Source organism: Nipponia nippon, unplaced genomic scaffold, assembly GCF_047370975.1.
Source record: "Nipponia nippon isolate SJK-2023a ecotype South Korea unplaced genomic scaffold, ASM4737097v1 scaffold_23, whole genome shotgun sequence".
Lineage (NCBI taxonomy): Eukaryota > Metazoa > Chordata > Aves > Pelecaniformes > Threskiornithidae > Nipponia > Nipponia nippon.
Genome location: NW_028262340.1, coordinates 5818211 through 5844530, shown reverse-complemented (window position 1 = coordinate 5844530; position 26320 = coordinate 5818211). Strand labels below are relative to the sequence as shown.

At 49.2% G+C, this 26320-nt stretch overlaps 1 protein-coding gene across 1 annotated transcript in view; it reads right to left on the bottom strand.

Annotated features, from left to right (window-relative positions):
* The window catches only part of CSMD2 (CUB and Sushi multiple domains 2), a 345266-nt gene that overhangs the window by 36988 nt on the left and 281958 nt on the right, over window positions 1-26320 (bottom strand). Inside the window, exons 39-51 of the mRNA XM_087760834.1 lie at window positions 24755-24873; window positions 24592-24661; window positions 22176-22292; window positions 20972-21181; window positions 19179-19367; window positions 16291-16468; window positions 14401-14546; window positions 10573-10653; window positions 9704-9817; window positions 7703-7891; window positions 6827-6973; window positions 5688-5876; window positions 157-342 (exon numbers count right to left, since the gene is read on the bottom strand). Of these exons, the coding sequence (XP_087616960.1) occupies window positions 157-342; window positions 5688-5876; window positions 6827-6973; window positions 7703-7891; window positions 9704-9817; window positions 10573-10653; window positions 14401-14546; window positions 16291-16468; window positions 19179-19367; window positions 20972-21181; window positions 22176-22292; window positions 24592-24661; window positions 24755-24873 (1935 nt within the window). The remainder of the gene's footprint in view (window positions 1-156; window positions 343-5687; window positions 5877-6826; window positions 6974-7702; window positions 7892-9703; window positions 9818-10572; window positions 10654-14400; window positions 14547-16290; window positions 16469-19178; window positions 19368-20971; window positions 21182-22175; window positions 22293-24591; window positions 24662-24754; window positions 24874-26320) is intronic.

Here is a 26320-nt window from a genome sequence, read left to right as displayed (position 1 = left end):
TGAGAGGGTACATCAGACCCAAGTTATGCGGGATTAGAAACTTGGTGTCCTAAATACTGCACCTGTGAGGCAAAGCTGTCCGTGCTAGAGCAGCAAGCCATTACTGAAGGGACTTCCAAAATTCCCCGTGGGACTGCAGCGGCTGCGAGCACTCACCCACGCACTGCGGGGGCTGGTTGCTGTTACTCCACTGCCCTGCCTGCAGGCACTCTGCGCTGGGCTCCTCCCCGGGCTGCAGCTGGAAGCCCTGGTTGCAATGGTACACGGCTTTTGTGCCCACTGTGTACTCCTTGCCAAAGACAACTCCATTCCTTGGGGCTCTGGGGACTCCACAGGAGAGAGCTGGGAAGGAGGAGGGGGAAAACAAACAGCCAAGAAATCAGTCAGCTTCCAATTTTATCATGGATTTGCGGTAAGTGAGCCGAAAGCCCAGATCCCAAGCTCTCCTATTTACAAAAGCTCCAGCCCCCTGTTCAACCCCAGAAGCTGCAATGAATGCCCACTTCCACAGAGGATCCGATTTTCAGCTCCTGTCTATCAGTGCGGTAACAGCAAAGCCAACCCTGAATACCAGTTTCTACTGGAAGAGACTCTGGCTCATACTTTCTATAATATCTGTAACACAAAATGCGTCAACACACTATTCAAAAGTTTTCACACAGAGATAAAGGATTAGATAGCAATAACGTTTTGTATTTACATCCCACAGCAGCAACAATCTGAAACCCCTTCCAACAGCACTTCTGGATTGCACAAAGCAGCAAATTGTATAATCATGTTGTGGCAGAAGGAAGGCTAAATTTAGCATTATGGCTGAGAAGGTAAGGGGGGAAATTCGGGAAAAACATTGATAAACAGGCACAATGCCAAATGGCTGCTCAAGATGGCAGCACTTCGGAGAAGATGCTCTGCACCACTCCTGCCGAGATCCTCAGTCCTGCGGCCAGGAGAGTGGCCAAAGAGGGCAGAAAGGAGACAGGCAGGTCACAGAAAGATGAGCAACAGCCAAATACAGACAGACCAGATTCACGTTCATTTATGCTGCAAGAGTTTCGCAAGACGTGACAAGCCCTGTTACCCTCTTCCCTACCGCTGGGAAAACCAGCACTGGGAGTCTGTCACTCAAATCCGTTTTTTTTTTTTTTTTCCTCTATCAGCATTCAGAAGAGCTGGGAGACCAAACCCAGACCTGCCTCCAACACCGCCACGCACGTTCCCATCCCTCTCCGAGTCTCGGCTCCGGGGGAAGCCCGTCTCGCTCGGGCTGGAGACGTGCAGCCCACCCGTCTGGACAGGCACGGGGTGAGAAGGGGAGGAAGAGCAGCCTGGGAGCTGTAAAGCCGCCATTGCGAGACCACCGGCCAGCGGGGCTGCCAACAGCCTCTGCAGGGCACCGAGAGGAGCAGAGCCTGCTAGCAAGCACCGATTTCGAGGCCAACACCTAACCCAAACAATTGTCTGCATTTTAAAAACGCTCTAAAGGAAATCCATTCCTTCCTGGAGTAGCCCGAGCTGCTCCCACCCAGCTAAGGCACGAACTGGAGGCTGAGCCTACGTCTCCTGAGCCACATGCTGATGCTTCAGCACACGTTCACCTTCCTCTTATTCCCTCTGCACACAAATGAGGGCTAGAACATCAGCAACCTCAGAAAAGTCACCTTCTGGTGACACGGACCCCACTGAGTGCTGAAAGGAGAGACCAAACTTATTGTGTACAGCATCAGCACAACCACTGGAGCTTTCTACCACTCAAGGTCCAAGACCCTCTGATCCCACTACTGCTACATGAGTTGGCCAGAGCCCCAGCCTGGAGCACCATTACGCAGCACCTTGCAGATGCTGGTGTTGCTAATGGGTGTGAGTAATTCAGCAGGCTCGTATTAGCACGATCAGGCATATCCCTGGTTGAAATGATAATCACACGTATGTCACTTCATCGAGCTAAGGAGCTTGGCGAATCTGTCTACAAGGCTGGGTGTCTAGACAAGCAGCCACGCTGAATACCAATTTCATTCTGAGGCAAAAGAAGAGGGGACCTGGAAAGTCCTACCCTTTCACTTCCACCCGGCAGTTCTCTCATTACTACTTTCTGATGTTGCAGCCAACCAAAGAGGCTGGGGAGGAAGCTGACCCCCTTCCCATGCCACTGCCCCCAGCAAAGCCGCCTCCTTTCTCCGTTCAGTTCTCTCCTGCAGCCTGGTGCTTTGCCAAAACTCATCACCTCTGTTTGCCAGCAGGAAACTGAGGCACGGAGACTGACAGGGAGGGACACCGGGGTGAAGGGAGAGCAGGGCCAGCCGTGCTCCAGGTCAGCGAGGCTGAGCTGCCGCAAGGGAAGGATGACTTACTGCTGCCTGGTCCTGCCTCCCAGCGAGCTCGCTCTGCCTCTCCAGTGGTCTGTTCGATCATTTAGAGCCTTTCCATTGCATAAGCCCTGCCCTGATACAAAAGTTAGCAATAATACAGCACTTCTGAGCCAGATGCAGTTAACTAAAAATGTCATTAAGCCACCAGAAATAAAAAAATGCAACCCTCTTCACCTGCAGATGGTTGGGCTACAACAAGAAGAGGATTGGACAGGGAGAGCCAACTGGGGCTGTGCCCTGCACCCGTGGCAGGATCCTTCCCGCCCTGGAAATCCAGCATCCTTGAGCAGAATGTGATATCAGTAAGTTTTTATTTACAGAGCCCTGCACAAAGCAGAGACGCTTGATTTTTGGGGTGGCGATAAACTTGCCATCTGTTCCAAAGAGCATTTCTGAGGCTCAAATTGCAGGCACTGCAATCCACCAGAATCAGAGATGATGAAGGAGAACAGTTGTCCCAGGGGAAAGCAAACCAGCGTTTGGCTTGGAGAGACCCATGGAGAGCGTGGTCCAGGGAAAAAAGAGAAGGAGCACTTATGGGGGTTCGGAGGTACAAAAACTCTGTCTGCAGGAAGACGATGTGCTAGGAAAAGGGACAGAGGCTATGAAAGCAAATCTGCAGCTGGGATTCCAAAAACAAAGCAGCTTAAAAATAGGCAGCAGAGACAGAAAAGGCATATTAGATCATCTTGTGTTCTCCCCCATTGTGCCAACGCAAGATTGTTCCCTGCAGAATATTCTCTGCTGCTTCCATAAATGTCAGCTAGGACAGAGCACGTAGTAAAGATTATTCAGAGGGGATGGGGAAGGGGAAGAGGATTATGTGCTGGCAGAAAGGAGCTGTGGGAAATGTCATTTGTTAACCAGACCATGTGTTTATGGGCACCCCAGTTCCCCTCCTCCTGACACAGCTGATTGTGCGAGCATTTATGCAGTGTTACGGATCAAGTTCCCAAACCTCTGCCATGTGGTCCTGGCCACCAGAAAGGATGAGAAATTGAGTACAGCCCAAACCAAAAGGTTGCCAGTTGGCTTTGAGAGCAACGGGGGGGGAAGGTGTTGGATTTTATGTTGCTGAAGCGGGCAAGAAGAGCGGAGCCAGCCCCAGCTATCAGCTGCTCGAGGCCAGGGGGGGGAGCTGCTCCGCCATGAATTCTCCTACAGGTCCAGCTCGCTGCCGCTCACTTAACTCCGTCTCTCAAGGCACTTGATAACCATGGGCCGGCATTAAGATTCCTGATGTAAAGATGGGGAAACAGAGAGAGAGAGGAGGTGACTTTCCCAAAGGGGCTGTTTCAGCCTTTGGATCTAATGTGACCAGCAAGCTCTCCTCGCTGGAGAGGACAGGCTCTTCCAGAGGGATATCCAGCACCAAGATCCTGACCAAGCTGCTCTCTGTGTGGTCAGTGGGGACACACACCCCTCCAAAGGGGAAACTGGAGCAGGAGCCTACCTAAAACGCTATGAATTGGCCCCCAGATTCTTTCTCTATTGGCGACTGCCATCGAGTGGCACCACGGGCTGTGCCCACGGAGCTCCTGGCATGTCATGCGTTCAGCTGAACCAGAACAGCGCGGGGTGGGTTTAGTGCTTCTCGTGCAGCTCCCATGGGAAATCCCCTTCCCACACCCCTCCATCCCACGGCGCAGACCTGGGGTGCTCAGCAACACCGCATGAGCCCCTCCGCGTTTCCAGGCCAGGCAGTGACAAGCCACGGAAGGTCTGGCTCCGGCTCCCTCCCTGGTGGCCTGGGAACTGGTGCTCAGGGACTCGTTTCTGCTTTGAATCGTTGCTGTCGGGTGATACCTCATCCAAGTACATCCTCTCCCCACCTCCCCACACATCCTCTCTCTATCTCCTCTGCGCCTCCGTGTTTAAAATCCATTCCTCACATGCCATTACACCTCTTGGAAGTAAATATAGACTTTGGAGCTGAACACGAGGCTCAGGTGGCATTCCAGCACACCAGGGCAGAAAAGACTTCGCAGAATTCGTACCTATTCTTGATTACATGATTTTCCTTAAAAAAAAGACACAGCACATCAGAGAAATTCCTTATGCTGGGCTAAGGATTGGGGAGGCACAGTTGCCATGACAGCCCCTCGCGCCTGCCAGCCTTGCGGCGCGGTTCATCTGCTCATTCCAGCACTTGGCGTTTGCCCCCGCCCGCGTCGTCGCAGAGGCTAAATCACTGAGCTTGTGCCCCCCCTTGCCAACGGGCCTGGGTGGCAGGGTCTTGGTTTACTGCTTTCCACTCACCTTTAAATAAATACAGCCTTGAGAGGGCTCCAAATGGATATAAGCACCCACAGCACAAAACCGCCCTTTAAAGGCAGGACTGCTTGCACCCCTGTGCCATTTCCAAAGAGACAAAGGGATTCAGGAACACAGAAAGGATTTTTTCAAGGCTCTTTCATACATCCCACACTAAATAATCCTGCTTTTCCTTACGGCTTGGACTGGACAACAATGCAGACACCGCAATGAGATTTTGCCTATGCTGTCTCTGTTCTCTGGCTAGTTTCCAGGGAAGTCAATGCAATATTAATCCCCAGTGCTCGGTCCCCTTGGAACATGGATGAATGTTCAAAGACACTGAAAGGCTTCATCAGAATAAAGATAGGCATTTTATCAACACAAAGGAACAGGGATGATTGGCGGATTGAGAAAAAGGTGCAATCAGAAAGTGAACATAGCGAGGGAGACAAAATAGCACAGAAGCAAAGCCCCCTGGGGCGCACTGCCCCGTCCTCCCCTCCGCTCCCACGCCGGAAGGAGCCCTGAGCGAAGTATGATGTGTCATAAAAATTACGGTTAATTAGGAGGAAATGTGGAAAGAACAACTACACGCCTAAATCTTACATGAAGCCAACAGAAACTGGGCACCATCTGAATCCGAAGAAATTTCTCATCCCCCGCTGACACACACAGACCCAAGAGGGCACTTCCAGAAACACCAAAGGAAATTCCAGTTACTAAAACCCAGTGGGACCCGTGCTCCTGCCAGCCCTTCCAGATCCTTCCAAGCAATAGCTTCTCCCATCCTTAACCAGGGCTTGGCTGCGTCTTTACTGAGAGTTCAAACACTTCTACAGCAGTAGCCTTTACTCAGATGCTTTTTTTCTCTCCCTTACCTCCTTGCTCATCTATTCCCAAGGACTTGGATGTAAGAGGAGCACCCCTCTCTGCCCACCTGCAGCTCCAAGCCTGTTCTCAATAGGGAATTGGGGGAATTACAATAGGTTTTTATTTTTACCACGTTTTCCTCAGTCCTTCCTAGAACTCACAGATCCTCGTAACGATATGTTTGCCTGCTCTCACCTTGGCACAGAGGGATCGCTTCGTTCCAGTGGAAGTAGCCCTGAGGGTGCTGGGAGCAGGTGGTGGTGCTGTGGCCAACGAGACGGTAGCCTGTGTCACAGCCAAAGCGGACCGTGCTGCCAGGGTGCAGACCCGTCTGGCTGAGAATCAGCCCGTGGGCTGGTGGTTGAGGGAGGCTACAGTAAGGAGCTGGAGAGAAGGGCAGAAGAAAATAAATCAGCCACTGGATGGGCAGTATCAAGACAAATTCCCTTCCTGTCCTCAGGAATTACACCGTGCTTACCATAACCTAAGGCTGTACAAGAAACGGAGAACTTGTGATGGATAAATACAAAGTCAAAGGGGCAAAGAGCACAGGGCTGCTATCCAAGTTTCACTCAGCTCTAGGAATAAAGACTAATTTCTGATAATTAAATATTACTTAATTCATTTACTGAGTAAAGTCATTATTTATTTATGACATACTGGCAAGTTCTCAACCCAGTTTTATAACTTCCGTTAATTAAGATTTGCTAAGTTCCAAAACATGGTAATTCGTTTTAAGGAATTCTCAGCAAACATTCAGTATCCACCAGTGGTTTTGGGCTGAATGAACAACCAAGACTCCCCGGTCCTGCTCCTGCGAGAGCAGTGGCAGAACGCCCGAGCGGGAGCACAACGTGTTTTAAACAGTTCGCTGCCAATGCAGTAACGTGATCAGACACATCTAAGTTGTGCCTCATGCACCAAGCAGCTCCTAGCGCAAGTTCTTCTGGTTTGTGATGTTCATCTTCAAACATCTCAAAATGGCCTCGCTGCAAGGACACGATAATTTAGTAACACGGCAACCTTTACTGTGAATTGCACGGGATGGGTTTCATTTATCCAGAGCCACATCGTCTACAGTTATATATTCTGGTTCTGATTCTTAAGAGTGGTTGAGAAACCAGCCAAAGCTTCAAGGTTTCTGCTGGAAATCGTCCTGCCTTCCCCAGCCTCACCAGCTCAGGACGAGCCCAGCTTTGTGCGCCTTCCCAGGCCTTGGCAGCTTCTGCCGACACAGATGGCCTATACCCCTCTGCAGCAATTTCGTGGAGATCCTTGGCTGAAGAGATGGCTGCGTTCTTGGCAGAGGCATCTAGTCTCTGCTCCGTGCTTACCAGAGTAGCGGATTTTGAAGCCTTTTCTGTTGTAGGCATGATCAGAGGACCAACGGAGATAGACTTTGTTCCCACTGCTGGTGACGGTCAGAGGGGCAGAGTAGTTCCCGCTCAGCGAGAGGAGCAGTGGACTCTGGCCAGAGGGACCTGTAAGGAAGGAGGCAACAGGGAGAAGTCAGGGCTGACACACACACAGTCGCTCGTGGGCCTTATGTGCCAGGGCGTTTCTGCAGAAGGAACTGTAGCACAGGAGCTTTCACCATGAGCCCAGGAATGGCAGCTCATGCTCAGGGGTATTTGTCAACACGAGTCCCAGTGCAGTCACCTGGCTCCTGGGAAACCAACAGCAAATAAAGCCCTGTTGATCGCAGTAAGACCAGGATTTTGCTCCAGGCATATGGCCTTCGGCTCAAGTCCTGATGGGAAATCACAGGAGCATCAGCACAGCACTTGTATTCTGTGTTTGGTTACAAAGCTGCATCACTGTGAATAGTGACAGATCCCCTCTCAGTTCCTGAGGGCTCGTGGGCCTAGAAAACCTGGTCTGCACGGGCTTCAGGGATGAGAAGTCCTACCTGCTCAGCTCGTCCCTTCCCAGCAACCTCCGCTGCAATTTCTCCCAGGAGCTTGCTAACTCCTGCCCCTTAGAAAAATACTTTAAAGTCATCCAAAAATCAAATCATTGATATTTTCTTATCCAGAGAATCAATGAGTCTTAGGAGGAGCTTTCTGTAAGCCCAGCAGGAGGTTGCAGGCGTAGCGGCGGAAAGCTCTCCCCACAGCGCTCTGGGAACAGAGATTAACAACAAACGAAACTCTGCTGCTTCTTTCCTTTCCCCTCAGCTGCTATGCAAGTCAAACTGGTGAATCTCTTACCGTCAAAGATTTCAAACTCGTCATATTGCTTCTCGCTCAGGAAGTACTCGATGGTGAGGGAGATGTTATACCCGGGCTCTACCTTCACCACCCAAGAACAGGTCTGAAAGTGAGGGTAACTTCCCAGGAAGCTCTGGCTGAGGATCACACCGGTGGAGTCCGTCATGACCTCGTTCATCGGACAGTGCACTGCAGGGAACGTGAAAGAGAGACAATAGCAAGTGAATTTTCCTATTTTGCAGAGGGAGGAAGGAAGGAAACACAAGGTACCATGGCCAAGAAGGTCTGTCCTGACAAGCTAGGTCAAGGTAGAGCACAACTCCCCCCCGCGTACGTCCACGGCACACCTTGGCCTTGGGGCTCACAGAGAGTCCCTAAACCTTGATGCAGGCTCCAAACGAAGCATGCCGCCTTTCCACAAATCCAAGCAATTGCCACGTTTAAAGGAAGAGGCAAAAAGCAACGATAAAAACCAAACAATTTCAACCTTCTTTGCATTATTTCACATCTCTTTCACCAAGCAACTATTCTCAAGTTACAAAACACTCCCCGGGAATCCCTGGGAACTTTATTACCTGGGTTAGAAGGAGGTGTGAAACTACAGGCTTATCCCAGGTCACCCAGGGAGTTATTAAGTAGGACATAAGAACTCCAATTCTTTTCTCTAACTGGTACAGCCCATTCAGCTTCTGGAAATACTAAATCCAGCTAAAAGCGCTAAATAAAAAGGCCAGCAAAAACACCCCAGAAGAGGAGGCAAACACACAAAGCGAGCAAAAAGCATAAAAAGAAAGGGATCCTTATTTATCCGTAATTGTCACTAAAACCCAGTGCAAACACTGTACTTGTATTAACAGAAAACAGCCAGAACTATCCAGAAAGAACAGTGTATTCTTTCAAAATCCTTAATCCCATCAGTGATTTTTTGACCTCTATAAATTGGTGGCCAGATGTAATTTAAGCAGTCCCTTTACCCCCAGGCTAACAACCATCAGTAAATAATTGAATGACCTCCCTTTCTCTCCTTCAGTTCATGCTATTTCAGAGAGAATAAAGCTATAGAAAAATATCCCATTATATGGTAAAAATGTTCAGATAGGAGGGAATGAAGGAGATGAAATAATCACGGCTGGAGTGAACGAAAGCACCAGCAGGAATCCAGAGGATAAATAAGGTAACATGGTAGCACGGAAACATCTTTGGGATCCCTCCTGAGCAGCAGCAAGGTGTACAACGCAGCGTGCTTGGGGCTTTCATTTTTCTCCCATGTAATACATTCTGTGGCACTAATAGAGAAGCTGTTCCTCGCAGGATTGCCTTGCCGGAGGAGCTCACTGCGCTGCAGCCTGCTCTTCCTTTGGCTGTTCACGTGTCCCCAGCAAACTGTCAGTGCAGAACCCCTCCCCGCCTCCCAGGGTAAGGACATTTGGGTGACTGTTTTAATGACTTTGTGAATGCAGTCAGACACGCAGTGTGTCAGACCTCTGCTCAGTCCCTGTTCAAGAAAATACAAGCTTGAAGTGCCTTCCAGAACCGGGGGCTTGGGGTATAATCCAGGGCACCCAATGCAAGGCAAACCCCCTTGGAAGGCGCGGAGACCCAGTAAATTCCCCAGAGACAGTGGGGGGTGGAGGAACTTTCCCTATCATTTATCAGAGGGTGTTGCAATAAATCACCCAGCAAATCTCTCACCAGTATTTGCTGGTTGTTGCTTGAGCCTAGCCAAGGTGCTTGGCCCCGGGACAGGCTGCAAGGCAGGTTGGGAGAACAGCCCTCCCCTGCACAGAGGTGTCTCGCTGCCCTCCTCGCTTGGTCCTGACGGGTGGTTTTGCACCACTGGGACCCTGGAGATCTGAGAACTAACCCCAAAGATGCCGTATGTGCAAGGAAGCCTCCCCCGCTCCCACCCGGCTTGCTCCCTCCCTTAGCAAGCCCCCCCATTTTGCAGCAGTCTCTGGGTAGCAAAGCTTTGGCTGCCGTGCTGGGCACTCCCGGCTTTACCTTCACACGTGGGTGGAGGTCCTTCAAACTGGAGATGAGTGCCTAGTTTGCAGGTCAGGATTTCATTTCCAATCAGGGTAAAGCCAGGAAGGCATCTGTACCTCACTATGTCACCTACACACAGAGACAGAAAACATCTTGACTCAAGGGAAAGATCAATTCATTAAGGCTGAACCGTGGCCTGGGAACAGGGTACCACGGGGCGCAGAGACCTCTCAAACGTGCCTCTGCCATCAAGCTCTGGCATGACCATGCAGAAATAAAAGGTGTCGAAAGGCATGCTGGAGTCTCAGTTGGGATAAACTGCTGTCATGCTGCTGCGACTATTATGATTTGTGCAAGCTATTTCAGGTGGAGACTATCCTCAAAGAGAGCAGACACTGAGGAAAGCTACTTTAAAAAAAAAAAAAAATCACAGCTACTTCACTGGTTGCAGACACTTAAAAATGGGGATGTAACCGTGAACAGCAGCAAAAAAATACAAAAAGCACAGTCGATATGGGTGAAAGGTTCTCAAAAAAAGAATAACGGCCTCTCAGCTTTCACACAATGCTTTGTTTGAAACACCTGAAAACTATTACTGTGGCCAAGATTTCTGAACATTTCCGAACAAGCTCAGGGCTTTCACAAAAGCCAAACCACTTCTTCTGTACTAGCAGAGAGGAAAAGCCTCGGGACAATTGCATCAGTTTGACTGCGTGTGAATGCTGGACGTTGAGCAAGGTCACGCACAGCTCCCCAGGCCACACGCAATTACACGTGTGAAGAGGTCTCCTGAAGCTCCAGCCACGGGGTGACAACACACGTGTCTTCTGCGGGCATTCCCAGCACTGGGGGGAAGAAGGGCTAAGAGGACTGGGAGAGGCTACCTATGTTAAATTCTTCGTTCTCGGTGACGATTTCTGCGTTGGGAACGATGGTCGGAGGCTGACATCTGAAGAGCTGGTAGGCTGAAACAGCAAAGGAAGAGCAGCAGATGTTAAGCTGGGGGTGAAGGCAGCCACGGCCGTCTCGGTGCTAAGCATAACAGACATCAGAGCAAATCCTCCCTCTCCACAAAGAGACCGAACTGGCAAAAGTGCATCCAGCCCCTTCCCCTCCAAACCCTACAGAGGCGGCTCCAGGTATTGGTACCCCAAAGCAGCTTCCTCCAGTTTCTTACACCTCATAGGAAACAGATTTTTGTCAGTCTGTGGAGATGCAGGTGCCCAGACAGTGTCAGTCCTTTTGGGTGAAGACTGAAGGATGGCTGACGGATGCGGACGTGAGGCAACGTTACGGCACCTTTTGGGATACTAAGAGAGGAGATCTGGGTGACCTCAGTGGAATGAGGTCCAGGACAGAAGAGGCAGAGTCTCAGACTGCTCCAGCAGTCATTATTCAGGGAATTTCATCCTTACCGCCTGTCCTTGAACAGAGATCGCAAAACTCACTGATTTACTTTTAGCTTGGAATTATTCATTAATTTCTTCTGCAAATAATTCCAGGAGCGCTAACGTTTTCAACCGCAAATCCTATATGTAGCTTGCAGTTCACAAAGTAACCTAATGCAAGGCTGAAGGCAGTGCCTCACGGAAGGCAAAACAGGGAGCCCTTGTACTCGTTCCCAATTAGGTGTTTTATCCAGGGTGCCATGTGGCTGAACGGGAAGAAGAAATCCAGTTGAGGAGCAGAAACAATTCCTTATGGCTCAGGCACCTGACCAAATGCATTGCAAATAGAAAATTTTCCACCAAAAATTAAAGAACAGCTAACACTGAGCAAAACAAACGCACCGCTTACAAGCATGCGGGTGCATAAGGCTTGAGCACTGTGCTGCTTATGAAAATAAACACACGAGAGCTGTGAGCACAGTTAAATTGAAAATATGGTACCGGGAACTAAATGAATATTAATGAAAGACATTTTCTGCTATTTGCTCAGCACTTCTCTGCATCTCTGCTCCCCCTGCACCTGACCCTGGACAAGCATAACTTCCTCTGAAATTTATATCAGCCCTTTAATTTAAGATACTGGAGCTCAAGCTGCCACCGAATATTAATTCTTACTAACTCCACAATGTCAACCTCTTCACACCACGGCAAGGCTGGCAGTCCTGGCGGCAACCTTACTGCGGCTTATGATGATGCTTAAATACACATGTAAAGAAGTAGACGCCCCATCGTCTCACCCCAATTGCCTCACCCCCTAACCCGGGGTTGGATAATACTTTCCCAAAAGATGTGGGGAAAAACGTGACGTTTGGAGGTCCAGGGAATGGGCTGGAGGGAACGCAGCCACTTCGGGTTAGTGCGAGGGATGGGCTTACGTATCCCATGTGTGCGAAGGGGAGGAAAAACCAAACACAAGCCACTACAGTGAACTAAACTCAGCCAGGGATGGGGGGGTGCCAAAGGAAAGCGCCAGCTCTGTAATTCGGACAGTCAGCCCCTTCTTTGCCATCCACCACGGGAGTAAAGAGAACGGATGAGCAGAGGAGCTGGGAGAGCCCGCACGTGGGACGGAGAGGAGCGAGAGGCAGCAGGGGAGAACCCTTCTGCTACACAGCAAAGAGCCGTCCCAGGAGGGGACACACTTATTTGCCATCTTTTAAACAGATGTTTGACCGTGGGGAAAGAAGGAAAGGAAACCGTAACAAAAATTTAAATTGAATGCTGTTTAAAAAGTGCTTGACAGCATCTATTGAAGTGGAAAGATAACCCAGCATTTACAGCATTAATCTCCTCTCCTTAATGGGCCATATTTCAATACAGAGGCGTGATTAAGATGGCTTCAGCATATGGGTGATACAGCACCGGTAAAGCTCCTTTCCACGGCACATCCATTTGTTCTCACCAGGACAAAACAGAGTCCCGTCCTTGAAACCACACTGGGACCCCCTTGAGTTACTGTGCCATAAAACCCTTTCCCATCACGCTCACACATCAGCCCGCGCTAGCACCTGAACTAACCCATTTAATAATAGGTGCAACATCATCATTTTTCAAGGGATGCTATTGAATCTTTAAGCTCTGTGAATCATTCTTTTGTTTCCCTTCCTCCACCCTAAGGAAACGCTTCTTTGCAGGCATTTAAAAGGGCAATGGTTCTCTAACGTGGCGCTGACCATCCCTGTACAGGAAAAGACAATTTAAAGCTGAAGGAGGACGTCTCCTATGTCCTAGATCTGCCAGCATGCAGACCCAGAAATGAAAATATACATCGCTGTAGATCCCGAGGAAATTGCATATCCCGCACTTGCACCCCAAAGGGCGATGCCAAAGATTGAACCGCCCGGCGTGAAAACTTCCCCCCTTCCTCCCGCGCCCTTCTCGGTGTGCAAGGCACCGCAGGCAGAGCGAGAGCCTGGGAAGGAGGGAAGAATCTCACCCTGGAGGCAATCACATCTTTGGTGTTAGGCTTTATACTGAAGCCCCGTGTATAAGGGAGCAATAAGCCAGTAAATGACACCTTAATAAAAGGCCAAGCAGTTGCCAGAGTGCCCAGCTGGTTAAAAAGTTATAAAAGGCTGCTGGCCTGCACCGATACCTACCAGCACCAACCCCAGACCTCTCAAGCCTGCGAGTGGCTTTCTACCCCACATAAACTATAAGCTGAAGAAACATCAGTATAAAGTGCTATCAAAATCAGAGAACGGCAACATATGCTGATGGGCTCTAACCACAGCAATGATAGTATCTAATTCATATTACAAAAGGAAGCATTTGCTGAACTGCAGCAGTGCTTACATACTGCTCATTTCTGAGCCAAACTGCCTAAACCATAATTTTTTGCATAACTGTTATATACGCACCATTGTCTAGTAACATAAATCTTACAGTGTTTTGCAGCAGTAAACCAATTCCCTCCGAAGCCTAGCAAACATTCTTTAAATTCAGCCTATCTGTATAATACTTGCCTTTTGGAACTGAACATAAGCTAAGACATTCTGCACAGATTCATCGTGTAATTCACGTAACACTTTGTTGACGTTGTTGCCAGGAAATTATCGAAGCAAGAGGAGGCCTCCACTTGCACTTTCCAAAATCCCAGTACTGCCGTAGGAACTTGTTAGCTAATCCAATTTAAAGTTGGGCTCTTGTTTACTGGTGGAAAGCAAATACTCTCATTTCAATGTAATACCCAACATCTCTCTAGCGTGAGCTGCACTCACACCAAAGAACCCCCACGTAATTCAGGGATTTACAGGAACCCTTTTCCTCCCCACAGGAATGAAGTCACCTCTCAGCTGGAACACAGATGCCATTTAGAACAGGCCACCAAGATGACCCAACTGGTTCAGCGTAGCATTGGAAAGACAATACTGCATCCAGCCAACACTGGAGGGAAGGAGAGTTTTAGGTAAACAAAGCGGAGCTATCCATAATGGGATCTGCCATGGAGAGGACCTTATTTACAGGCATCACCTTGAGAGGGGTGTAGGGTTGGCACGGCTGTTAGTTTGCAAGCACTTGATCCATGCTTGAATTATCACAACGTTACAGATGGATTTCCACATCTGCACAGACTGTGGGACCACTTGCCAGCGCTCAGCTGGGAAGATTTCCTTTGTGGAAGATTTCAGGTAAAAGGGTATTTTTTTCACATCTTCTCTTCCCCAGAACTAGCTCTCTCCACAACAAGCCACAACTGATCCATGCCCCTCCGCATCCCACAGGCAGGTACAAAGCACGCGTTGCTCAGTAAGCGATACAGACCGTAGAAATAAATGGCAAAAATCCCTCCGTTGGCGGCATCACTGTGGAATTTCATCAGGACCTGATTGGAAGAGCTTTGGGCTGATTTCTTAGCAGAGTTGCCAGTGAACACACCAAGCTGTGGGGCTGTTTGCTGTGGACCATCCCTAAAATCACGTCAGAAACACAAGAAAAGAGCATTACTACATGTCTTTAATCCTAGACAACAACCAACCTCCTACGCTGCATGCACAGGAGCTCCTTCCTGCTCTTCCCTCCTTGTCCTCCCTTTTCTACATCTATATATATTCTCAGCAGCTCCCTGGGGAGCTGACCTGGACTCCCAGCCCCCCTCTCCACTCCGCTATAACCAGGGCAATTTTCTCTGGCAGTGCAGTGCTTACCCAGTAGACAATTACAAACATAAACTTCATTTTTAACCTCAGAACTTGAAGAATTAGGGCCAGTTTTCCAAAGGGGTTTCACTCCCTGTTTGCACAGCAGACACTTAGATATTTTAAACATCAGATATTGATTGAGTGCTACAAGCTGAAGAATTTGGCCACAAGCTTTTTAGCCAATGCAGCTCTGTGTGCTCCCTTGGCTGACTGAAGTTGATAATATGCCATTTCTCTTCCCTTCTCCAAGTAGGAAAGGAAGATCCAGCCTGTAAGGCTCCTGGGGTGAAGAAATCAGTGCCACTTCATTAACCGCAGCAGAGTTGCGCCCATTTTACATCAGAGGTCACAGTTCCCAGTTGCTGCTATTTAAAAGGCAGGTGGGGGTCGCAGACAGTTCTGGTGCCTAACGCATCCCAGCGCTGCCTCTGCAGTCTGGGAGATCAGCTTGGATTGTAGGGCTGCGTGTCAAGGATTGCAAAAGAAAAACCAGAAGAGGACATTGGTAAATGTAAATGATTTACCAACGGCTTTTTCTGCATTCAGCCTCTATCCATAGACAGGTAGCCATCGGTAAAGTGCAAAAGGAAAAAAAATGAGCCCCAGAAAATGTCTGTGAGAGAAATCAGAAGTGAAAGGCAATTCCTATTATGTGAGTCCGAACAAGATTCGTTTCAACTAAATTCAGCTTGAGATAAAGACCCTGTTTACCATTCATAAAGTCTCCTCTGTAAAGCCCCTCAGGCTTCCCAGGAGATGTTTCCTTATTCCACTCAGCAGAGCATTTTGGAGATGAAGGGACAGGCTGATGAGAGCACCCAGCAGGACGAGCGGGGCTCTGCCGCCGACCACCCTCCCGCCGCAGCCGGGACGCCAGTCTGCACCCCCCGGCAGCTCAGCCCCACTCACGGTAACTGGGGCAAACCAGTGAGACAGTGACTGCTAATCCCAGGCACCGCGGGGGCTGATGTGCCTCATTTTTAACTGCTGCTGATCACAGAAATTAATGGCAAGGAAGACCTATATAAGGTCTTACAGGCACTGCTATATGGCCAAGGGTGGGACTACTCTCTGTGAGCTGCACAACACCGAGGCAAAAGCACCACGAAAGCTACGGATTCCTGCACAGACTCCTCTCTAGACCCAAAGGATGACATTGCCATCACTTGGCATGAGCAGCCTAGTCATTCAGCGATCGTTCCCTTCACTGACCTTGCACTCCCTGCCTGCATTTTTCAGGAATGCAACATTAACAGCATTTGGAGACAGTCACCTTGTCCAATTTGTTAGCCCCTTGCAGCACATGGTCCTCAATCTAAAGGCCCTATCAAGCACGTGGAGTTTAAAAATTCCAAATCCTCACCCCGGTGTCCCCAGAGGATACTCCTACTCTCAGACACAGCACTACCCACGCACCGCAGCAATGGGTGCTCGATTTATCAGCCAGAGCATCTTTCTGAAATGGAGCCTTAGTAGCAACCCTAGTCAGTCCTCACGCCTCTGCTGTACCCACCAAACAGTGATGAAATCGTTGTAGGGCTCTGTTTGCAGCAGAGTGAAGTTGAGATGGATTCCGTATCCCACCGGCACTGTGAGAAGCCAAGTGCAGTCCTGGGAATTGGGGTACTGGTTGGGGAAGCCAGGAGAGTAAACTGTACCATTTTGGGTGGTGATGTTCCCCCCACAAGGCACTGCAGGCAATCAAACAGAAACACAAACCTGATGAAGAAATATCCCCCCAGACAATCACTTTTAAAGATCCTCTATTTCCCATTTTTCTTTCCTTTATTTTGGATACAAAGATAGCAATCCTGGAGGATCCAGCCCCAAAACCTTGGCCTAGCTTGCCTCGGAATAATTCATAACTGCTACAACCACATCTAACGTTTTCAACTTCATTCCATTACAATAAATTTATTATTAAGTGCTTCAGAGCTGAAAGGAGACTGCCAGGGTGTTTTGTACAGATGTGATAGCCAGGTGCACAAATAAACTCTGTCTTATGCCCTAGTAAGAGCCTTTGGGTTCCACCAGCTGTCTGCACCCATGCATGGAAAATACAGCTCCTGACGAGATCACACCAGTGGGCAAATCTATCCACTTGTTCATACAGCACGGCCTGGACCAGAGCCACCGAGCAGCTGGCTTTTCACAGAGTACAGCTGAGCAGGGGGGAAATGATGATTTGTATGACAGCAGCATCCAATTCATTAATCAAGACGACAGTTCTATTGCACTAGGTATCTTCCAGGTCCAAATGAACTTCCAAACTAAAGAGAGGCAATCAGAAACAGCCTGGGCAGCAAAAAAGAGGGAGAGAAAGATGACGTCCTGCTGAAGGCAACGCAGGAGGGCCACAGCAGGTCCCTAGGTTTGAAAGTCCCATGTACATGCATCAGCTTCTGGACCTCTCTGGCACAGAAGTTCAATGGAAACGATGACAACATCTGCAGTGTGTTACTGGCAACCTGCAACAACCGAAGGCACGGGGATAAGTGCAGGCGGCGTCATCTGCCTGAGCCAGCTCTGCTCTACAAGCCACGTAGCTGTGTTAACCCAAACCTTGGCTTAGGCCAACACATTCTCCCTCCCAACACAACTTATTAATTCAGGCGCAGTGCTGAACACTCACTCTGATTCGTACAGGCGTAGCTCCACAGACTTCTACCACCCTGGCCCTGACTTGATGTTCCAGATGTGAGGTTAGAGCCAAGCTCCATATATTCCCTGCCTGGTTCTGCTCTGCTTACTCACGTGGTCTGTCAAGCTGAGAAAAGCATGTGTATTTATATAACTCCACATACTCATTTTCTGAAACAAACACCCAAGGAACCTTGGGGGCCAAGTTCCTTTCTGCCCTGCAAAGCAGCAGGCAGCCTGCTGGTCACTGGAAAAACTCCCTGGAGTGGTGCTGGAAACCTCGGCTTCTGTGCATGTATTTTAGAATTACAGCTTCTCTTTTAATTAAAAGGGCTTTCAGCTGTGACCTGCGTGGGAAAGGTGAGGTGGTTAGCCTAAGGCAGTCAGTCCTCACTGCTTGCTGCTATGCAAAAATGGACCATTTAAGGAAACAGCTAGAAAAGGAAAGTTCTGCACGGACTTTAACAGCACTAGGAGCCCACCAGATGTGCACACAGAGAAAAAAAGCAAATGGTCCAAAACGTACCTAACCCCTCACCCCTCTGTGCTATCAGGAGCGCTGCAGAACAAGAAAGCTACTTAGAAACACAATAAAGAAGGAAGAAGTGGATGGTTGTAGCTGGCTGAGCTGATGCCTGAGGTAGATAAGGGCATAATCCTGCTGCCACCAGCTCCCCACCTTACCAGCAGCACCCAGCTGAGCACTGGACAGCCTCCCAGCTAACACACATCTCTGTTGCATTGCTGGGGTCAGTGAAAGAGCAGCTGAGGATTCGGTTCTTCACGCTTTGTGTTCTCTGGGGTTCAAGGACTTAGGACTTAAAAGAGGAAAAATATCACCTCTCCCTCTCTTTCCCCAGTGCACAGTTCTTGCAGAGCAAGTGCTGTGAAGAGGCTGGGATAAAGGTCAGTGCTCCTGGGAAACGCGGTGGGAAATCTTCAATAAGCAGTCTTGAACTTCTTCAGGGTTCATATGAAAACCTTCTAAAGTAAACGACACAAAACTCAGTCCGTTGGCCCAAAGGATGAAAGGCTGAAACAGCCCTATTGGGGTTTGAAAAGAGAATTTGTAAATCTGAGCTTTGATGCCTAGAACATAGATCCACTCCTTCAGCCTGCAGGGTCCTCTCCTTCACAAAGGAGACCTTGCAAGGTTACTGCAGAACGCCCATCCGGATCATTCTGGCGATGCCATCATTGCCACGCTAAGGAGACTCGACAGGGACACAATCTGCCCACACTACGAGCCCCCAGAGCTGCAAGGGTCTTTTACCAGGGACCGTTTTTATTTACCAATGCTAAATCAACGGAAGCTGAACATTGTTGAAGAAATAAAGCAGACAAAAATAATTATTACAATCGCCCTGGCTGCTTCATTCTGAAAAGCTTCATTCGGAAAGTGCAGCTCCCACGGGCATCAGCAGTGAGACTGGCAGCTAGAGGCAGTCCTCACCCACAGCGTGAGATTCAAACACATTATCTCAAAAGATGCACCTTGGTTTTGAACTGTTCAAAATGTTCACTTTGACGAGGCTGAAATATGTTGAACATCAACTCACTGAGAACATGCTTCAGCACCTCAGGGGCTGAGGCTTTATTCAAAGTGCACATTCCCAGTCTGCCTCCAGCGATGCTTTTGTTTCCAGAGAAACTTTCAGCCCAATTACAAAACGACGATTCGTAAGGAGGCCAAGAACAGAGAGCTGAAGCCTTTTCTCTCCCCACCGTCCGGGTGCTCTCAGGGTGACCCCAAAGCCATACCTTCACACCTGGGCAACGGGTGGTCCCAGTTCCTGTTGGTGCCGTGCTGACAGGTCAGGACGGGGTGGCCGATCAGCTGGTAGCCAGGCAGGCACTCAAAAGAGATGGACTGGCCAACGTTGTAACCGGCTCCTCTTACGACACCATTAGCAAAAGGTTCAGGGTCAGGGCATTCCTGCAGCTCGTAGGCTGGAAAAAAAGAAAATGAGGAATGTTTCATACTTCATATTTTCTCACAAAAGCAGGAACAGCACACCCACCATGCCGCTTGGCTATTTCCTCCTCATACAATGATTTAATTGAAGGAGATAAACTTTAACGAACCGTGCACACATCTGCACGAAGGCTGAGAGAAAACCCTGCTGCTGGTTTGTGGCAGCCTCGGACGCGAGCACTGGGGTCCGCCCTGGTCCCGCAGCCTGTATTCGCAGAGTCACCCCGCGCTTCACTTCTCATTGGGAAATCTGCCTTGTTTTTCAACAAAACATGGACAACCCTGATGACGAATGCGAGTCAATTGGTTAACATGTTCCACCTGGCATTATAAATTATTGGTCAGCCTTGCTAGAGCTAATTTGCATAGCAATTTCCATGAGATTACCCAGAGTGCCTCGCAGAGCACATTCCTTCCTAAATTGTGCAGTAGCGCGTGAATTATATGGCGCATGAACAGGACAGCCAAGACAAAATTAATGTTTTCAATTAAGTATGAGTAGAGGCTTTTATTGCTATTTCTGGGGAGTCAGCCCTTTGTCAGTCCTTGGCCATAGCACATGGCTGGAGACACATGCTCCATCCTTCCCACTCCTCGGATCCCTCTCCCAGGCAGCAGCTGGACCGCTCGGCTCCCAGCTGCTGCGCAGCAAAGCCCATCCTAATTGTATTCAGTTTGAAGTACGCGATCTGCCCTCCTGGGCATCCTTTGCCCCTTCGCATTCCCGTATGCCACGGACAGGTGGACAGAGGAGACCAAAGGGTTTGGCAAAGACAGGATCAGGTGGGGCCAAAAGTCCATGTTCTCTTTCAACAGGGCAAAGACTCACCCAGGCAGCCCCAATCCAGCACCTTCACAGAACAGTACCTCCAGTACGAAAAGGAGCACTTCCAGGGCCTTGCTCTGCTGGCTTCAGAGACCGAGGCGGCCGCCGCTCGGAGGACACCACATTCAGAACTGGGGAGGTGCCTGAGGACTCGAGCTGGGCAAGAAGGTAGGTACCTCCATTCCCCCATCATCTCCAAAAACTGCACTGAGGGCATCTTTTGATTTTAATAACTTATTTCTCTACTTGTATGCCAGGTATCCATGCCAGCCCTGTTGTTATATTACTTGGCTATTTACTTGTTTACCTGGTTCCCTCCACCAGCCTGCCCCAGCACAGGGCTAGGCTGCAGCTAAGGATGCGTTTGGACTTCAGCTTGAGACTGAAAAGCTGCTGCAAAATTCCAGAGCAAACTCATGGCTGCTGAGGACTCTTCTCTTTGCACATAACAGTCGACAGAGCCAAGACCTAAGTGAATCTGGCTGGAATTAATTCAAAGGCGTTTCACTGTCACAAAGCACTCTAGGAACATTTGTTATTTGCCGTAGGCATAAGCCTGGGTGAACAGATCCCAGTTATTAGGATTAGGCATGGCCTTCATGTAACACCTTTCCACTCATTTGGATTAAGTCCTCGTGGAATTAATTCAACAGAATAGCAACAACCGTGATGCCTACCCTCTCTCCCCTGCCCTCACCATCAGCACTCGGGGACAGGATTGTCCCAGTGCTGCTTGCTTGGTGGTCTCCTTACCTTGGTATTCCAGCTTGAAGCCTGGCTTGTTCTGTGAGTGGTCGCTGTGGAAGTACACAGTGGTTTCGTGAGATGTCGACAGGAGGGAGCCTGGGATGTCGGTGCCGCTGAACCGCCCGATGACGTTACTGGTGTCGTACGGCCCGTTGCGGATTTCGACAAAGTCGTGGTTCGGCTCAGTGGAGAAGTTTAGGAACTGGATGTGAGCACCTGGAGAGGAGTAAGGAACAGTCTGCCTCTAACGCTATACCCAAGCCGCAGCACATCGGCACCACTCACCCAGTGATGCCCAGTACAGACTGGTCAATCAGCAGGAGTACATTTACCGTGTTGGAGGTAAATGTACAGGAGGGTGCCTGTAGATATATGGGTCCCGCTAGTCTCAGACAAGCTTAGACTTTTAACAACCGTAGTTTCATGCTGCTGGAGCTCCTGTGTACGCCTCTCCCTCTGCCTGACACCAGAGAAATCAGGAAGGCAAGCACAGAGCTACACGGATCGCCCCTCGCCAAACTGAGCGTAGCCAGCTCCGGTGCCCGGCCAGGCTGAGCCAGGTGTTTCTTCTCCCCAGCAGCACACGGCAGCTACAGCAGGAGGAGGAGAGTTAATTCGGGAAACCCGGAGAGTCAGCACTTCTTCCAGGCGTGCAATACTTCCACCTCCTGGCAATCAGGCACCCTGATGGGGCTGGCCTGGAGGAGAGCTGAGCTGGAGGTGTGCAAATCTCTCTCTTACTAATGGCTGGGGAGATCCTAATTTTGAATGTGCTGATGCTGGCATGAACTCAAGCTGAGGCAGGACATAACCCAACACAAGCTTTGGTCACTTGTTACATTCATAAAGGGTGATGCAACTGGTGATGTTGTAAGGCTATTACAAACGTGAGTAGTTCAAGACAGGGAAGTATGCAAGCACACTAAGGGAGGATGTTACAGCGGATTCAGAGGCGTGCCCACAGATCCGTATCAACCTGTTACGCTCCACAGTGACCTGTGATCACCTTTTGAAAAAATACTTATCATTTCCTAGCACCATACAAATGCATCTTTAATGGAAAGTGTGATCGGGAGGTCAAACAACAGCGTTTCTATAATTCATCTTGGCAAGCGATGCATCCCGCACTGAGCACGCACTGACTGAACGGGGTCGGTATCTTCCTATCATCTCTTTTGTGATAGCATCAAACGAAACCCAGCTGTCTCACCAAACCCCACTGGCAGCAATATCCTCCAGGTGCAGTCCAGGTTGCTTGGATAGTTTCCTGGGAACCCTGGGCTCAGGAGCACTCCTTCCATCTCTTCTGCTGTTCCTCCACACTGGGCTGTAAAATCAACAGCGTTAGTGGTCAGGATCGCTTATGGGTCTCTCTGGATGATGGTCATGGCCGGCCAGCTGTGTGGGAAATAAAGAAATTAAAAACTAAGAAGAGAAAAAGGAAAGACTACTATGGAATGAGCATAAAGTTTGCCAGGCGCTGCATGGCCGCATTACTAATGCATGTGCCTTTCTCCTGCCCTCCGGAGATAAAAGCCTGGACCCAGAGATCCAGTTCTGGCAATCACAGTGGGAGAGACAGATCTGAGCTGCAAGAGGGGAGACAGATGCTCTGTTCTGTCCGCAGACATTGTAACAGCGCACATCATGCATGCGGCACTTGCTTGAATTTTTAACCACCTAAAAAAATTACTGTGAAGAAACAGACTGATCCTATTTTGACTCCAGTTACTGCTACTTCTTTTTGTGGTTAACTGATCTACCCTGACTGCTACACTTGTCAATCTCTGGGCAATTACTGATAAATATAGAACACCGTGTTTGCACACTGACTGAAGCAAATTCCTTACCAAGAAGCGATCCAGAGATGACAGCACAAAAAAAAATGTTTACAAAAGGCATCACATGAAATTTATGCATAGATAGCATCTTTTCATGCTTATCTGGATGACCTCTGCCTTGTTACAGTAATACCATCCAGCCAGATACACCCAGGTGTACTCCTAACACGTTCTGCCAGCGCAGGTACAGATTCCCTTTGTCCAGTACCTCATTACGCGTGTACTTGCTACTAACAAGGTTCCTCCCAGAAGATTTCTCTTTCTTTTTCTTCTTAATGGCTCTTTAATAGAACTACTACTAAATTATTTAGAAGTCAAGCATTTGGATGAAGTAGACCAAAAGAAAATCAGCATGCTTCGCCAGGGAAGCAATGATCAGCGTGTGAGTAGCACAGGCCAAGGAGCCGCAGGACTGCCAGCACGGGGTGCTGCAGCATCCCCGTAAAAGACGACGGTCACTCGCGATGACCTGCACTTGGCTGCAGAGACGTGTTTATGCCTCTCTGAAGCTGGCTGACCTTTTTCAGTCAAGTGGGCTGCAAGCTGAGGGATATGAACAGACAGGCGGATGGGCGGTTGTGCCACTGCACTTGGTCATGACCTTCCAAAACCAGACAATCTGAATTAAACTGCACTAGTGTTTACACTGTGATAGTGCCTAGTAGATCCGGCCCAACCAGGCAAAATCCTACTGAACTGGGTGACCGACACCGACTAAAAGAAGAAAACTTGAAACTTGTAGTTGCTGAGCTAGTCATCACTAGATGGTAATATTGGGATCCTCCTCCATGCTGGGATCCCCCAGCTCTAACGCTGAGCTGAAGGGCTTCTGATTTCTTTCAGAGCAACTCCTGTGGGTATGAGCCCTTTAGCTCAGTCATTCTGCTGTAAATGTGTCTCTATTTATTCCTGGCCTGCAGATCATCAGATAAAAGAACTGTTAGCTCTTATAATTACTTTAAAGCAAAATGATGTAAGCTAGAACAGCAGGAGCCTGAAATAACTGTTAACTAAAGCTATTAAATGCATAAATGTCTCTCTCAAAGCTGTAAAATGTGCAATATGAATATTAAACATCTAGATTTGCTAAAAGCAAAATCCTGAAAATAATCCAAAAACTCCAGCAAGTTCCCTTCACCTCTGTGCCTCTTCTCCTAGGGCTTACTTCTTCCACGGTGGAAACCAACTGCCCGGCCCTTTTCTCCAAAGGCCTGACACACTCGGCAGTCTCAGCCCCGCTCCTCAGAGGCGGCCGCGGGCAAACCGCTGCCCTGATGAGTGACCTGGCTCTCGCTGGTCACGTAGGACCTGCTGGACGCCGAAGCAGGGACAGCAAGGCACCAAGTGGTGCTGTTCGGAGATCCTGGGATGTAAACAGGCTCCAGTAAAAGCCGCAGTTTTAGCGATATCATGATGCATTTCATACAAATAAACCACAGTCTTAAGATCTTTGCTTAAGATAAAAATAAAACTCTCAACCCAATCTGCTTTCAGTATAAAGAAACTTTAGGTTTTCCCTTAAGAATGAATTTTTGTTGAGAAAAACCTTTTTTGTATTTTACGTTTTATACTATAGCCACATTTTAAGCGTTCAAAATAAAGCATTCTGGGTGGCCGATGGGGATGTTTTTGTTGAAATTTCCCCTTGCAACAAATAAAGATTTTTCCACGCTCTATCTGGCTTCCAGAACAAACCTGCAGTTCTCTAACTCAGACCTTTACCTTTTATTTTTTTTTAAAAAGTACTATAACTGTCTGCTAGGTACAGAAGAACAAGAGCCTTACCAATGCAAAGCGGAGGTGGGTAATTCCAGCGGCGGACGGTGCCTGGCATGCAGGAAATGTGAGAGTGGCCCTGGAGGAGAGAAAAACAAGACACGGGGTTTGGAGGGTCTCCCTCTATCCCAGGTGCTTGTTCTCATCCTTTTCGTTGGAAAACGTTCAGTACCTGGAGTGCGTAGCCTGGTTCGCACTGGAAAGAGACGACATCGTTCACTAAATAGCGCTCGCCGATCTTCAGGCCGTTCCCAGGAACAGGGGGCTCCGGGCAGCTGGACAGACCGACGGCTGCGAAGGCAAGAGAGATGAGTGCTCCGGGGAACAGGGACGGGGTCTGCGCCGAAGGCAGAAGGGATGGAAACGCACACCTTCCTTTTATCCCAGCCCTCCACCACAGACGCTGGGTGGGAAAGCCCCGCGGCCTTTGGATTCCCCACAAAGACACCCCTGATCACACAGTATTCCCCTCCGCTACAGGGCACGTCCAGGGTCCTGAGGCATTCACATCTAGTGCTTTCACTTCACCTGGAGCACATTTCTTTTAATGCACGAAGGCGTCACAAATAATTTTGTGATTTGTGGCTAAAAATGTTTCTGGCTGAACCCTAATGACTTGATGGAAGAGCTGCAGCTGCGACAGCGTGTCCACTGCAAAGCAAAAACCGGCTCCTTCTCAATGGCTCACAAACCAAAACACCCGCCACGAGCCCTCCCCATCCCGGGTCCGTATTCCTGCTCTGCGTACGCTCCTTCGCCAGCCAGGCAGCACCTGATGGAAGACTGGAGAGGACGCAAGAGGGAACTATCTGCTGTCCCTCGCTGGCAATATCGAGGCCATATGGTATGTGTTGTATGTCATTTGTCCCTTTCTGGGCAGAAGCAGCGCGGTTTCATTCTCCGACCCCATTCTTCCTCTTTTCAATTACAGATTGAATTTACCATGAGATATAAGCAGCAGTAAGCGCGGCCAGTCCTTGATGGTGCCTGCAGAACAGCCTACGAAAATTTCATTCAGTCCCATTTCTACCTGAGCTACATTTACAACTGGGAATATCCTGCTGCAAACCCAATTAACAATCCCCGAAGTCGCGTGTCGGGTGATGCGCTCTCCTTTACACACACGCCTCCCCCTCTTCCTTCTGCAACACCAAAGGGAGATAAAACGAAGACCGGTGTCTGCAGTCACCTCGCACCCACCGCGGCTCAGCTGCCTGCCAGCACCTCCCTCGCTCTCAGTGCTGGCAGCTGCCACTGAAAGATAACCTTCTGCATCACTGCAAGGGCTAACGCTCCGCTTAAACCCTACAGTCTGCAGGCTGAGCCGAAAGCAGATGAAAAAAAGAAACGAGAGAGGAGATGCTGACTCTCCTCCTGAAACCCGAGTCACGCTTCCCAGCAAGAAAACACGTAGTCCCTCCCCACACAGGGCTGTATTGCTTGACCTTCAGAGAGACAAGAGAGAAAACAGCTTTAAATAGCTTCCCATTCAGATCAGTGGGCACTGAGTTTCGCCCAGTCCTAAATTGTTCTTGCTCTGCTTTGGCTTTCGAGCATGTGGAGATAAGAGCTTTGCTTGAGGAACCCAGTGAGCGAGGAAGGGGAGGAAACAAACTCTGGCGTTTTAGCTCATCTCTCAAAACCTCCTTGCAGCACCTCTAACCGAACAGGGAGAAAACCTGGGGCTCAGGGCTGTGAAATTCCAATTGTACAAGCAAAGCAAAAATATATTATTTCC